General features: G+C 36.7%; 1 protein-coding gene across 1 annotated transcript in view; it reads left to right on the top strand.

Moving 5' to 3' along the window:
• LOC144980182 (DNA (cytosine-5)-methyltransferase 1-like) overlaps positions 1 to 16,280 on the top strand; it is a 52,643-nt gene that overhangs the window by 2,109 nt on the left and 34,254 nt on the right. The window contains 7 exon segments of the mRNA XM_078927755.1: positions 1,434 to 1,482; positions 1,964 to 2,071; positions 2,587 to 3,027; positions 5,908 to 5,998; positions 6,972 to 7,044; positions 12,087 to 12,212; positions 13,266 to 13,386. Coding sequence (XP_078783881.1) covers positions 1,434 to 1,482; positions 1,964 to 2,071; positions 2,587 to 3,027; positions 5,908 to 5,998; positions 6,972 to 7,044; positions 12,087 to 12,212; positions 13,266 to 13,386 — 1,009 coding nt within the window.

Raw genomic sequence — 16,280 nt, 5'->3', positions numbered from 1 at the left:
TTGCGTCACAATCACCGCATTGATGAATATATTATCCAGACACGGTTGATATCGGTAAAGAAGCCAAATTATGTTCTAGTTACATTTGAAACAAAGTATATCACTGATCTCGTCTCATTGAGATATAAACAATGATATAAAAATCAAGAAAATTGGCCGATAAATATATAAATTAAAAAGGCTAAATAAATAAACAAAAGCAAGTTTTAAAATCAAATTTTTTTGTAAAATAGTTGGAAATAAGGACCAATGTTCTTCTTTTTTCAAGCTGATTTCAGCAATGTGACTTTCAAATTCCTCAGAATTATATTTTTTACTTTTAGATTTTAGCTTTTAGGCCTAATCAAAAAGGTGTTACTGGGTGGGGATCCTGACCTCCCATAGTGGGCAGGGAGGTACATGCTGTGTCTTCTATCCCCCCATACCCGTTTTCCAATTGTTTCCTGTCCTTGTCTTGGAATGAGATTACTTAGTCTTGTCCTGATCCTTGCCGGAGTTCCTTGGCTGGGAGGGATATAGTCGTATGTATAGTTATAGTTTTGGGAGATGATATTTTTTTCCTTGTAAATCATCTCTCTGTTATGCATTGTATTATGTTAAGTTTACATATTATATTATATGATTGGTAAACATTTGAGTGTATTCCTCTTAGTTGGGACCTGTGCTTGTGTCTGGATGAGACTTTTAGGTGGTCTCAAACTAAGTGCTCTTGGAATCTACATCTGTTCCCTATTTGAACCAATTCCCCTTTGTCTTACCTTTTCTTTTGTGCTTTAATTGTAATTCTAGAACTTTATACTATCCCAGTTTCTTCTTTTTTACTGGCGCTGATATGACCTTAATGTGTTGCAAGCGCTATAAAACCCTTAAAAACAAACAAAACAAAGTGGTGTTATATTCCTTGCATAACAATTGCGTAATACATGGATGATGAGAAGCGTCTTTGTTTCGGCCAGCCGATTAGAGAGCCTGTGATTGGTCGAAGACTTTGAGATGCTTGATTCACAATTCTACAAAAATGACGGTGGCAGTAGATCAAAGAGGTGTAACATATTTAATATTTTTCTTGGTGCTAATAGTGCTATAATTACAAAGTAATAATTTTGCATCAGAAAAAATAATCTCTTTATTACAATAAAATTGATACCACGAATGACAAAATCTCCCCACAAATAAGGGAGTTATAAATTATTCATAATATTTTTTAAAATTTGCAATAATTGTCATCAAAGTCATTTTTCATCACCAAAGTCGTAATTTTTTCATGAATTTTACCAAACAAAGTGCAATGTCAATGATTTTCCCCCCTCAAATAAAATAGGACCTAAATCGCAATTTCTACAACATATTTTATTTACCTTTGTAAGATTGTATGCTTTTTATCTCAGATTTGAACATTAAAAAACAAATTCTTTAAAATTTTTTTATTACAGAATTAGCTCACTTGACGAGAATCTGGAACAAGGGGAACTGACTCTAAAGGTATGACATTGTCCTAGCATTTCAGCTTAATTTTAAGACCTCACAACCCATCATCCAAATTTTAAAAAAGAATTCTGCACTTTACTCAAATATTGTTATCATTTCATTGGAATTGATCAAAACGTACATTAAAAAAAAAAGGTACATTTTGTGAATAAATATGATTCATCTGAACAATGCCACTACATTTTCTCATTCGTCTGTAGTGTTTCATCCATCCTGTTTTGTTGATAAAGGGGAAACCCGAAACGTCCATGTTACCTTTTTTCATATATTAAATTGAAGCTTACATTTCACATTATTTATTTCTTTGAGCAGCAACATTTACAGAGCGCTTTGCAGGAACATTAACACCCTTAATTCTGTAAAGAACAAAGTCTTAAGATGCTTTTTTTTAAACATTTCTTCTGATGAACAATGCTATAGTTCTAAAATAATGTATATATATCATTCTTTTTGTTTTGTATTTTTTTCTCACCAGGGCTACTGGAAGAAAAAGTGTTCTATTTTGGACTCAGTATTTCCCAGGGAGGTGAAAGATAAAATTTCTGAAATAGAAGAAGAGTTTCAAAATGAGGAAATAACAGAAGTAAGTCCATTGTTTTTTTTTTTTAATCTGTGACATTTTAGTAAACAGTCTTTGTTGCTGCAGAGGACTGAGCTTGCAAGTGAGTGAGCAGAGAAAGAGCACGATACTTATTATGTTTTTGGGGGGTGGGGGGTTGTTTTTCACAATTTATCAAGGATGCCAACTGTTCAGCTTTTTTGGAGGGAGGAAGGGGGTCACATCTCAGCAGCTTTTCCTATCCCTAAGGAGGCAACTGAAGGTCCTTCTGGCTTTTCTCAAGACAGAAATCACATATTGTTTGAATTGAAGCAACAAAGGCTGCATACACTTTCAAAGGGAGAGTTGAGAGATGTTGTTTTATTTTGTACTTGTTCAAAGGTTTGTTTAAGTTGAGATGTGATGCTTCCGCTCATTTTCCGGGTTTGTTTAAAAATCATTTAGTTGGCATCTCTGATTTTTAAAATATCTGTATATTTAGTGGATTTGTTTGTTATATTTATAAAAAATCTTTCTTTTTTTCTTTTCGTTTCTTTCAGAAAGGTTACTATAAAAGATTAGATTCTACTGTTAACTCGTATCTAAAGAAATATTCGATGACACCCCATCACAATGGAAGTCACACTAATGGGGATGGTGTGAATGGAAGAGCGAATGGTCATCATCATCCTCCTCTCTCAAATGGGCATAAGGAAGTCATTGTCAACGGAAATCATGAAAATGGTCGCCTCAACGGCCATGATGCTGTCGAGGAGGGAAATGTCACAGCTTCAAGTTCATCAAGTGCAATAGATACAAAGCTCTCAAAGTTTCAAGCATCGAGTTCTGAGGGTGCTGCAGGGGGTGATGAAAAACTAGAACAGAATGCTGATTCGGATAACGTGAAGAAGGAGGAGATAACTGTTGTATCCGACCCGTCAGCTGGTGGAAAATCGGAAAGCTGTGAAAATGGAGAAGATGAAGCTATGGAATGTGATATTGTAAGTTTTTCTAGAAACTTGAACTTTTGCTTCATAGAGTGCAATATCCACTAAACGTACTCAAAGTGCTATCCAAGAGAGCATAGAGGTCAACTGTCCTGATAAAAACGGGACTGTCCTGATTTGGCAGTTTCTATAAGAATTTTTTTAATTGGACTTTTTGGCCCTTGCATGCTCAGAATTATGCTTTTTTGACTTGTACATTGAAGCAAGGATTAGAAAAATCTCTAAATCTACATTGTATTATATAATGGCACAGCGGTTGACACCAGCATAATGGTGTTGGCTGCCTTGAACGAAAAAGAATTAGTCAATTCATTTTAAAAAATTATTTCTAAAATCATTTGTGTTTTTTCTTCAATTTAAAGATTTCTTTTAAGTCAAAACACTGCGTGGAATCAGCGCTATTTCAGTTGGAACTCCCAAGGGACCAATAACCCTCCCTGCTCGCTACCTGCATGAGGTCATTGGAGTTCAACTGGTATCAGGCAGTGCCGTGTCCAATGGGGGCAATTATGGATATTTATGGTCTTATAATATGTCTGTATAGCGGGAAAACAATAACAGACTCTTTCACTTCATTATTTTGATTTGAAAAATCAGTTGTCTTTCTAAACATCAGTGAAAATTTGACATTCTTGTGGTTAATAGTTTTCTTTGAATATCAGAAATTGTTGATCTAATTTTAAGTGCTTGTAAATTATGGTGCACTTAAATAAAAAATTTGTTATTCAAAACTCAGCGGCAGTATCTCAAGAATTTTAATAAATATCAAAAGTACATATATGCATCTATGTTCCTGTGCAATATTATCATATTGGCAGTTGATTTTCTTGATTTATTCTTGGTTTTGTAAGTTCTGTATATTGTTTTTACCAATTCCGTTCCTCTCAAACAGTTGTGTTGATCATAACAGTAAACTGATATGATTTATGTCTTTATGTGGTAAAATAACTCATAAAGATAATATTTTATTGACCAGTAAAGTCTAAAAACCAATATTGTGTATGATTTCAATATCTCAATTTTCTATCAATCTGCCTATAAAGTATGACTTCTTTACAAGAAAAAAATCAATCACCCAACAAGGTTACTGGACATGCTACAAATATTGCAGTATCAATCATCAATTACAACTAACACTAAGCACTGGTACTGTTAAATTAAATGATTTGCTCAAACAGACGGACATAGTATGTGGACAAAAGAGGATTCAAAATTATGAGGGCATATAGTTTATTCCAAGTAGTAACCTTTTTCTCCTTATTGACCAACTACATTCAAAACGAACACACTGTCCACACAGGTTATATAGAATCATCTCCTTTCTTCCAAGAATACACATTTAGTCATTGTCTTATAAAGTCATCTGATATATCATTGCACTCCAGTCAGTCAAATTTAGAGATAAAACAATTGAATAACAACCAGAGTCAAATCAGTACAACACCACAGGCAAGATCATTTAATTTTTGGGAAATCACTGCCATATATATCTGGACGCTTCAGTCTATAAAAAGTTAATTCACTTATGCACAAAAGGAGAACTTGAACTTACATTATATTACTTATTCAACATGCAAGAATACCCTAAACATTGACACCTATATGACACTATAAAGTCGGCATTTCCTGAGACAACCACACAAAAGCAGTACCGTATACATCTTCAAACTATAATGCCTAACAGTCATTAAAAAAAATAAAATTTTGACTTGAATTGTAAGGGATTTAAGTATAGAAAAAAGTTATCAAGCCATTAAAAAGTTGGCTTTCAAATGTCAGTGCCCAAAACTCATAATATTTAAATCAGTTAAATGCTTAAAAAATAATATTAGTATTATTTTCGTCTATTTTCGGTTTATATTTTATTCCTAAACTGATATTTGGACATAATTCATGGCATGGAATACTAGGGGAGAGAAAATGAGGATCTCACCAAGTCATGCCAAATAAGAAATGTACAATAAAAAATTCATATCTTTTAAGGTTTTACTGCCCGGACGACAAAACTTGGCATGTGTCAAGATCATCATTTTTACTTTATAATGATGGTTGTTTCAATCATTTTCTACCGCTGGGAATTAAATTATTGATATGCAAATTACAACAAATTAATTTCATTGATAGCTCAAAAACCACTAAATTGACACCTCTCTTATGAGCAGCCTTCAGAGGATACATTATTATCAACCATGGCATATGATGAAAGAAACCTTTGCTTTGCTTGTGGTGAGGGAACAATTTTCATATTTGTGTTAGCAACTGAGCAATACCATGAAATATTGCAACAATTAATTACCATCAGCGGCATCAGAGATTCCTACTGACCGCTACCTGTTCCACCCATGGGCTGACCCCACTAATGGGGTCAGGTTGACCTAGCACTGAAATACCGCTCAGAGGGGAAAATGCCACGCAGTGAAAAGTACTTCATTTTTTCAAAGATTGAAAAAAAAATAGAATAATCGTTATATCATATGTACAGTGAATGACATAATCAGTCGGAGGGTGAAATGGTTTGAACTGAGATATTGCCAAGTTTAGTTAGAAGGTCAATTTTCCATCAAAAAAGAGTTCTTATCATAAATGATTAATCAACCCTTTTTGTACATCTTCGGGAAATATCAAAGCTTAATGTCACTTCTAAATATTTTTTACAGTTAGCCAAGTTGAAAAATTATGAGAAAAGTTAATGGATACCTTTACTTTCCCTTACATCTGACCACAGCTTCATGAAAAATCACCCGATTTACTTCAAATAAAGATTAAAATGCTCTGGGGAGCCCTGGAAAAAAAAAATGCCAATCCAAAATTTTCACCTTCCGACTGATTTTGTCATGCACAGACACATATATTTATTATTCTCCTCCCCCATAGGCACCCGTCAGTGATAAAGACAACAAGCAAATGGTTGTAACGGATGAGGAGGAATCAAGTCCACCCCCAAGGAAAAAAAGTAAAGATTCCGGTAAGGCAATAAACAAGCTATTTTAAAACCTGGAGGGATCCTCAAAAGCTTTAAATCTAATTGAGCTTGGAGTGACTGAAAATCAAGCAAATTTGGTTGATTTCCCTGTATATAATCAGGTTGACTGTTCAGATGTGTGAAGAGTTTGTTTCTTTTTTAAAAATTAATTTCTTGCTGTCCACCAGTCGTGGTTGGGTAATTTTGGTCTGTTAGATCTAGCTGAAAGTACTTTGCAATAAACCAGTGTCTTATTCAAAAGGTGGCATGCAACTGTTTCCATTTGATTGTTTCTACGGACATCATCAAGATATACAAACTTCATCCCCTTAGGCCAAATGGTTTCGGAAAACTACTACCTTTATTTCCAGTCTTGAATGGTTACCTTGAGTTAATATTTATTTAAGTGAACAAGAAATCAGCTTCTCTGATGCATATTGTTCAACTGGTTTCCTCCCCACCCCTTGAGACTGAAATTTTTATTTATTTATTTTACTTAAACCTAAAAAATGTAGGTAGGCAAATTTTATAGTTGTTCTTACCAACTAAAAAGAAAGAGGCTATACGAGAAGATAATGAATGAAAAGTTCAAAGTATTCGTGATACTAAGCTGCTAGAATCTGTAAAAAGGAACATTTGAAAATTAATAAAAATAAATAAATATTAACAACTTCAAAAGAGAACAAAATACCAAACAAGGAACATTTCAGGATCAAAACCCCTTTTCAGCTAATTAAAAAAAAAAAGTGAACGCTTCTCTTTGTTTACATTCCAGGATTCTATTATTATTTGTGCCAAGTAGTTCTCTGTCGTCTATCCAGTTAAGTGATGTAATGTTTTTTTTTATTGGCTGAAGAAGGGTTTTGAGCCTGAAATGTTCCTTGTTTGGTTCTCCTTCAAAGTCGGATCTAAAATTACTATTTTTCTAACATTTAACTTTTCACTGCCTCTTTCTTTAAATTTTCCAATGTTTTAGCTCCTTCAAGAAGATCGGGTCGTCACAAGGCAGACAGCAAGCAGCCGTCAATCACATCCTTGTTTTCAAAACAGTGAGTGCTTTGGTAGTTCATATACTGTGTTATGGTATAGAGGCAGGATTGGATGGATTTTGTGTTATGATGCGAGGCTGTGCCTATAGGTCGTTTTTGTGATGTTTTTCCCACACAAAATACTCCAATAATGAGTTGTTTGGAAAACTAAGGAACAAAATTGTTTTTATCAGTTGAATAAAGCAAAAAATAGACCAAAAACTGGCCATCCAGCTTGAATAGAATAGCAGAAATAGTTTCTCAAAGGTTAAAAAAAGTTTGGTCAGAATATCAACTTTATCCACACTTTTTTAACACTTTAAAAAGCTATAATAACTATAACTTTGATGTTAGATTATCAGTTTTTGGTTTATTTTTCATTATTTAACCCCAAAAAAACTGATGAAGGTAAAATTTTTCCTTAGTTTTTCCAAAATATTTATAGTATTGGGAGTATTTTTGTGGTGAACATCACAAAGAAGACCTATTGGTACAGCCCTTTTATACGGGTGTCGGATAGCCAGCTTTTTGGAAATCTCTATAAACGACTGGCCAGCCTTTTGAAAGTGTGGCCGCTTTTTCTCTTTAAGTGAACTCAATTTCTGATGTAGGTAAGTTGATTGTTGTTGGGTTTTTTGGGGTGTTTAGACCTGTAAATTCTCAGTCAATTAACTGAAATCAGTCAATTTGTCAAATTCAAATATTTAAAAAAGGAAAGAAAGAAATAAAAAAAAGAAAGAATTCACAAATCGTAGTCGAATGACCGTAAAATAATTAGGAGTGTTCCACAGCGCTACGCATGGCTCATGGGGACCGTTTATATTAACGATGTATATATTGCCAAGACAAAGCGACGCTTTTTATAAAAGGCGTGTCTGAACACTTCCCTGGGTATTTTCACACATCCTTCGTTAAATTATTTTTTCACTTTCCAATCCGTTGTGATCCCAACTGTAGCCAATTTTAACTGAGCCACCGAGCGATAAATTTCACTGTTTCATCTAAGCCAAAATTGACCACATTTACCCTTCGAGTCTCAAAACTATGATAAAGTAAATTGCGAATGCCGCAAGTCCGTTATGTAGACATCTTCAAATCGAAAGTTAGGATAGATTGCTACAAGCACATTTCGATTGCCTCACGTTGTAAACAAACTGGTTGACCGTTTCTTCGCTGATTGAGTACCGGATCATAAGGAACAATGGTAAGTAGCCTAATTAATTCCCGTGCAAATCAGGACGTTTTTTGGCATTGTTTTGCTCAAGCACAAGCGAGCTTGCTGTTTTGTGGCGATTTACCTTCATTTCGATTCCTTGAATTTTTCCGCTACGCCTGCCGAAGTTTCTTCTTGATAATTCACTTCTACTTAATAATTCAGTGTATTGGCCAGAAGTCATATTTATTTAATTTTTTTTTTTCTCTGTCATTTACTGATTGAAAATCAAGTTTGCTCATTGCTACATTATTTTAATGTTCTCACAATGGCTGAGCTGTTCGTGGATCGCAATTCAGACTTGTTGAGCATCGATAAAGATGTGAGTCCCGTGGTGAGGAATAAATTCAATTGGTCATGGCTAGAAGTTAAAGATGATAATGGTGATTATTTTTCTATGTCAAAAAAATTCCAGAGGCAGGAATATGACTTTGATGAAGTCATCTTTACCTAATGAATGGCGGTGGTTGGATGGGAGCATCACCCTTGAATCATATACCTATGATGTTCGCATGGGTGTACGATCCGATAGTGATGTCGTTTCTTCTTCTCTTTACTAGCCTATCCTGTTTCTTTGGTTTGTGATTGTATTTTTGACAGGGGATATTTTTTTTCTGTAAATCTTCTGCCTGTTTGTTCTTGGTTATTATAATTTAGCTTATGATATCTTTAGTTATGATTTTGATTTACATTTGCACTATTTTTGTTAGATTGCTTGTTTTTTTGTTTCAGCGGTCTCTCATATAACCTCAATTGTGTTGGAAGAGACCTAAAGCAACAAACAAACAAAAAAAAAACCTATATGAATGACATGCTTATTTAGCATTCCTTCTACATCAAATTATGGCAGTCATACTTCCAGTAAGAAATAACACCCACTATTTTGATATATTGTATTTATCACTCTCCTCTCCAATGATGCCCTTATTTAAAAAAAAAAAAAATTGAATCTTCAGTTTGTCGAAGAGTTTCAGTCAATTTTTATAGAGCTCATTTACAGGTCTAGGTGGTTTTTTTTATGGCTCCGGCTTTGTTGTAAAATAAGTGTGTTTGCGCATGCATGCTCCCTAATTTATCAGTTTTATGAGACCTAAAACTGTTGCATTTGCTGCTATAATTCCATACCTACCAATCCATCAAATCATTCAGATTTTCTCTCTACCTCAAAAAAAAAAAAAAAAATACATGAGCTTTTATATTGCACAATATCCCCAAACATGCTCAAAGCGATTTACAATCGGGTCCTGAGTCAACAGCAATACTTAACATGTAGGCTGAGACATGGAGATATTACAAAAAAAATTTCCCCCGTACAGAGACAACATTGTTAACAGCCAGGCATACCTGCCGAATCTTAAGACTTTTTTGTAATTTTACGAATTTTAGACAAATTTCATGGCCAAATACGAAATTTTATGGAAAATTACGAATTTTAAATTCTTAGTAATATTTAATAATAATAATAATAAGACTAATGATAAAAAGAAGAAGAACTACTACTATTACTACTTCTATAATTATAATAATGTGGTTGTTCATACACAATTTCAGAAATTATGAATTTCCTTGTCAAATTACTAAAAATTGACATAAAAATTACTATAATAATAAATAATAATGCTGAAAACTTATATAGCGCTATAACTCCGAGACACCAGACTCTAAGCGCTTAAATTACAAATTACTTTGGCTGAAACATACTCATTCACACACACACACAACACAACACAAACCAAACCTATCTTGCTTCTCATACCATCTACTAAAATCGAAAAAAATATGTTTTAAGCGAACGTTTAAAAATAGACAAAGATTCTTTTTCACGAATGCTCTGCGGTAAGGCGTTCCAAATAGAGGGTCCGAAATGAGAAAAGGATCTCATTCCAGCATTTTTCCGAATTCGAGGGACAACTAGTTTTGTGGAATCACTGGCCGAACGTAAGGGGCGGGGTTTTGAATATCTTTCAATTAGTTCTGAAAGGTAGGAAGGGGCAGTACCTTCAAGACAACGATATACTAAAACACAAGCTTTGAATTTAATTCTTTTCCCAACAGGCAGCCAATGCAGGTCATGAAGTAGAGGTCCGGCAGAGTCGCACCTACGCTTCATGAATACTAGTCTGGCAGCGCTGTTTTGGACAATCTGAAGACGTTTCAGATTGTATTGCGAAACGCCAAACAACAGAGCATTACAATAATCCAATTTCGATAGTACGAGGGACACAACCAGGTGCTTGGTCACATCCTCAGATATGAACCGTCTAATGGAAGCAATCTTTTTTAGTTGGAAAAAGAGAGATCTAACCAAATTATTAACCTGATGCTCCATCGACAGTCCAGAGTCTAAGAATGTGCCAAGGTTTTTCACTTTGTCAACAATTTGAATAGAGGCATCCCCCAACTTCAAATCTGTTTCACTTTTCCACTTCCTGTTCCCCACATACAGCACCTCCGTCTTATCATCATTCAGTTTCAGTCTGTTCTCATTCATCCATTTCTTAACACTTTGGATACAATTTTTACTATTGGCTGATACTTCTTGTAAATTTCTCTATATTTGGAGTTTTCAATTTGGCAGGTCTGGCCAGGTACTTATTTTACACCTGATTGCAGTGAGAGAATTGAGTCTTTTCCAAGGATTCAACTATGTGCCACTTGGGACTCGAACCCATTAGACCACATTGCCACTTTAAAAAAAAAAGAGAATGATATGATATGGGAGGAGAGAAGGAGTGGTCCCATTCCATTCCATACCGCATACGATCACAATGCAAGCTGTTTTTAAAAAAAAAAAAAAAAAACAACTAAAATTTAAAATTCATAGCGGCCAATTAGGGTACACTGATTTTTGTAAACAGGTGCATGCGTAAGCTACTCAGGATAAAATGAATGGATAGAATTAAGAACGAAGAAGTATAGAAAAGAACACAGCAGAAACCAGTGGGAGAGGAAATAGGAAGACGACGATGGAGGTGGATTGGACACACCCTTAGAAAGAATGACTCCACTATAACAAAGAAAGCATTGGACTGGAACCCTCAGGACACAAGATCAAGGGGGAGGCCACAGGGAACATGGAGAACTAAAGAAGCTGATATACAGAGAAGTGGTAAGACATGGAACAAGATTTTTAAAAAAGTTAGCTCAGGATAGAGAATGATGGAAACTGTTTGTCTGTATACCCTGACCCAGAGTGAAAAAGGCAATGATGATTATAGCGACCGATTGTCCCGATTTGGCAATCTGGAAAAAAAAAAGATATTAAAAATAGAAAGAATAGAGTGTATATATGTACTGAGATGTCCTTGGCTTGTCCCGGAATTTTGATTTTGGAGCAGTAATTGGATTCAATAGTCTGATGTCACGTCAGCTGGTACTTTTTATTCTTCATTCTGGCTAGAACTTTTTCACATGATATCATGTGATCAGAATGTATAAAAATCAAAACATGATCAGATTTATATTTTTCTCCTCTGGATACACTTTTATGCTCGTCGGAGAAGTATTTCATAAGGGCGTCCGCCATTGTTCCGATAGTTATTATGTGTCATTACAAGGGAAGTGAGATCATGACTGTTGAAGCCAATTTAAAACAAGGAACAAACAAATCAGAGGATAGTTCTAAATCTAGATAATATTTTATAACAGTTCAAATACTTTGTGTCGTGACGGTAGCGCACTTGAACGGTGTCCCATTTTAGATCTTTGAAATGTTGGCTGCTGTGCAAATTCCTGTTTTTAGTCTGAAATCCCTATTTTCTGACGTTTTGGTTCCACTTTTGTGGAATGTAAAGGGTTAGCACATCTATAATTACAATATTGAAGGCAAAAAATTTTATCTTGTCCACAGGCCCAAAAAGGAGGTGAAGTCACCACAGATAACTACAGATTCTGCTGAATCGGAGGAGGTCCTCGACTCTCCAAAGCGTATCAGATTGGAAGAAGAGCAGGAGAAAGCTGATGAGAAAAAAGAGAGGTAAATGTAATCGCTGATCTTTGTAGTCCTTCAGAGTCATTGGGCCCATGGAGCCTGGTTTTGTCCTGATTCCCATAGCGTGAAATGGAAGTTACCAGTTTCTGGTTTCCCTTTGGATAGGATGCTGGTCTGTCGCAAAGTACTTCCACTGCTGGATGGACAAGGAGTGTAAAAAATCTCAACTTCACCCAGGATTGATCTTGGTCCCTTTGCTAATGAAGCGGGTGCTCGGCCAATTAAAGTATTGTGACCCCCCCCCCCCCCCCCCCCCCCATCATTAGTTGTTGTGCTCCTGATTATAGTTCAACGAAAGTGAATACTGTCTGATGTCTGGGTGGGGTTCCTGACCTCCCATAGTGGGCAGGGAGCTAAGTACTTTGACGGTGTGCTCTTGGAAACTACATCTCTTCCCTATTTGAACCAGTTCCCCTTTGTCTCACCTTTTCTTTTGTGCTTTAATTGTAATTCTAGAACTTTTTACTATCCCATTTTCTTCCTTTTTACTGGCGCTGATATGACCTTAATGTGTTGCAAGCGCCGTAAACTCTTAAAAACACAAACATCTCCCTTATTCTTGGATGCTTTAATTGTAATTCTAGAACTTTTTACTATCCCATTTTCTTTCTTTTACTGGCACTGATATGACCTTAATGTGTTGCAAGTGCCGTAAAACCCTTTAAAAACAAAAACAATTGTCTGGTATATTGGGGGCGAAGTGGCCGAGTGGTTCAGGCATTGCGGCCGGAAGGTCCCTGGTTCAAGCCCTGCTTCAGGCACTTTTATTTGTTTCCTTGAGCAAGATTATTAACCCCCAATTTGCTCACTTGGACAACATGGCTGATTCCTGTTGACATCAGACATCTTGTTTGATGAAATATCTATATTCCTTCATGGAATGCCTAGGCGACAACATCTTGTGGTGTCGTGGCGAATTATTTAATTTTTAACATTTTTAATTTTAAAAAATCATCATCGTCATTATCATCATCATCGTCGTCATCATCATCATCAACATCATCATCATCATCATCATCATCATCATCTCTTCACCAGATCAGACACAGCCTTGCCAGCATCAAGCCCACCAAAACTCGACAGAGAACGGTGTAAGGAATGTCTGACCTGCTTGGATGACCCTGACCTCAAGATTCATCCTGGTGACCCGGAAGAGGCTGTGAGTCAAATTTTATTTTGTTGTGTTGTTGCCCGACTGTACTGGTATGGCTTTCGGCTTCGGAACGGAAGGTCCCAGGTTAGAGTCCGGTTCCGAGCAGCGCATTGTTTAGAAACGGTTCTTTACTCACATTCTCCCATCATACTCAGGGTGTAAAATGAGTACCTGGCCGTTAACAGCATTGTCTCTGTCAGAAAAATTGGAAAATAGCCTATCAGGCATCATGTCTCGTCCTACATGTTAAGTGTTGCTGCTGGCCAGAGACCCCTTGTAAAGCGCTTTGAACACGTTTAGTGGATATTGCGCTTTATAAAAACTCAAGTTTTAAAAAATAATAAGAAATGAATGTCTCTGATACCTGGACAATGTCAGAGGTGCCTACTTGAAATGTCAAAAATTCGTAGTTTCCAAGGGAAAAAAAGGAAAATTCACTTTTAATAGCTTTAGAAATAAAAAATTTGCCCTCGCTCCAAAGTCCTGAATATAGGTTCTAAGAAGCTAGACTTTCCTTCTCAACAAGATTCATTGAGTCAAAGAGGAGAATGCAGTTCTGTAGCTGGACACAAAAATTCGTATTTCTACTAATTTCTAGTATTAGGCAGGTCTGCAATGTCTAGTGTAGTGTAAGTGCTGTAAGCATAGTTGTAGTGTAAGTGCTGTAAGCATCGTTGTAGTGTAAGTGCTGTAAGCATCAAGATATGAAGTGAGTAGAAAAGTGCCAGAAGACAATAGAGAATAAAAATTTTTTTCGCGGCGGTGGTGGGTTTGAACCTGCGACCTTATTGGTACGACAACTCCGCCTGGCAGGTGAGAGCGTGGCTCTACCGTGTGAGCTATCCACGAACACAAAAATATTCGTTTCAAACTCAAAGTCATTTCTAGATCCCTCTCTCACCCACTTCTTGAGACCGCCGATTCGTTCACCACCATCGCGAAGTAATTTTGACCAGCAGTTAAGCTTAATAGCCAATATTCTCATCACAAACATATAACATAGAAACGATTGAGACATTGAGTATGCTCCGGTGTATGGGTGAATTTTTAATTCAGAAAAGTGAGTGGAGCAGGCACTTATGTTGGTAACAACAAGATATGAAGTGAGTAGAAAAGTGCCAGAAGACAATAGAGAATAAAAATTTTTTTCGCGGCGGTGGGGGGTTTGAACCTGCGACCTTATTGGTACGACAACTCCGCCTGGCAGGTGAGAGCGTGGCTCTACCGTGTGAGCTATCCACGAACACAAAAATATTCGTTTCAAACTCAAAGTCATTTCTAGATCCCTCTCTCACCCACTTCTTGAGACCGCCGATTCGTTCACCACCATCGCGAAGTAATTTTGACCAGCAGTTAAGCTTAATAGCCAATATTCTCATCACAAACATATAACATAGAAACGATTGAGACATTGAGTATGCTCCGGTGTATGGGGTGAATTTTTAATTCAGAAAAGTGAGTGGAGCAGGCACTTATGTTGGTAACAACAAGATATGAAGTGAGTAGAAAAGTGCCAGAAGACAATAGAGAATAAAAATTTTTTTCGCGGCGGTGGTGGGGTTTGAACCTGCGACCTTATTGGTACGACAACTCCGCCTGGCAGGTGAGAGCGTGGCTCTACCGTGTGAGCTATCCACGAACACAAAAATATTCGTTTCAAACTCAAAGTCATTTCTAGATCCCTCTCTCACCCACTTCTTGAGACCGCCGATTCGTTCACCACCATCGCGAAGTAATTTTGACCAGCAGTTAAGCTTAATAGCCAATATTCTCATCACAAACATATAACATAGAAACGATTGAGACATTGAGTATGCTCCGGTGTATGGGGTGAATTTTTAATTCAGAAAAGTGAGTGGAGCAGGCACTTATGTTGGTAACAACAAGATATGAAGTGAGTAGAAAAGTGCCAGAAGACAATAGAGAATAAAAATTTTTTTCGCGGCGGTGGTGGGGTTTGAACCTGCGACCTTATTGGTACGACAACTCCGCCTGGCAGGTGAGAGCGTGGCTCTACCGTGTGAGCTATCCACGAACACAAAAATATTCGTTTCAAACTCAAAGTCATTTCTAGATCCCTCTCTCACCCACTTCTTGAGACCGCCGATTCGTTCACCACCATCGCGAAGTAATTTTGACCAGCAGTTAAGCTTAATAGCCAATATTCTCATCACAAACATATAACATAGAAACGATTGAGACATTGAGTATGCTCCGGTGTATGGGGTGAATTTTTAATTCAGAAAAGTGAGTGGAGCAGGCACTTATGTTGGTAACAACAAGATATGAAGTGAGTAGAAAAGTGCCAGAAGACAATAGAGAATAAAAATTTTTTTTCGCGGCGGTGGTGGGGTTTGAACCTGCGACCTTATTGGTACGACAACTCCGCCTGGCAGGTGAGAGCGTGGCTCTACCGTGTGAGCTATCCACGAACACAAAAATATTCGTTTCAAACTCAAAGTCATTTCTAGATCCCTCTCTCACCCACTTCTTGAGACCGCCGATTCGTTCACCACCATCGCGAAGTAATTTTGACCAGCAGTTAAGCTTAATAGCCAATATTCTCATCACAAACATATAACATAGAAACGATTGAGACATTGAGTATGCTCCGGTGTATGGGGTGAATTTTTAATTCAGAAAAGTGAGTGGAGCAGGCACTTATGTTGGTAACAACAAGATATGAAGTGAGTAGAAAAGTGCCAGAAGACAATAGAGAATAAAAATTTTTTTCGCGGCGGTGGTGGGGTTTGAACCTGCGACCTTATTGGTACGACAACTCCGCCTGGCAGGTGAGAGCGTGGCTCTACCGTGTGAGCTATCCACGAACACAAAAATATTCGTTTCAAACTCAAAGTCATTTCTAGATCCCTCTCTCACCCACTTCTTGAGACCGCCGA

This window comes from Berghia stephanieae, chromosome 9 (genome assembly GCF_034508935.2).
Source record: "Berghia stephanieae isolate SIO BIC M18660-M18661 chromosome 9, UCSD_Bste_1.3, whole genome shotgun sequence".
Lineage (NCBI taxonomy): Eukaryota > Metazoa > Mollusca > Gastropoda > Nudibranchia > Aeolidiidae > Berghia > Berghia stephanieae.
The sequence above is the reverse complement of the archived record's forward strand: the minus strand, read 5'-3'. Positions and strand labels throughout refer to the sequence as shown.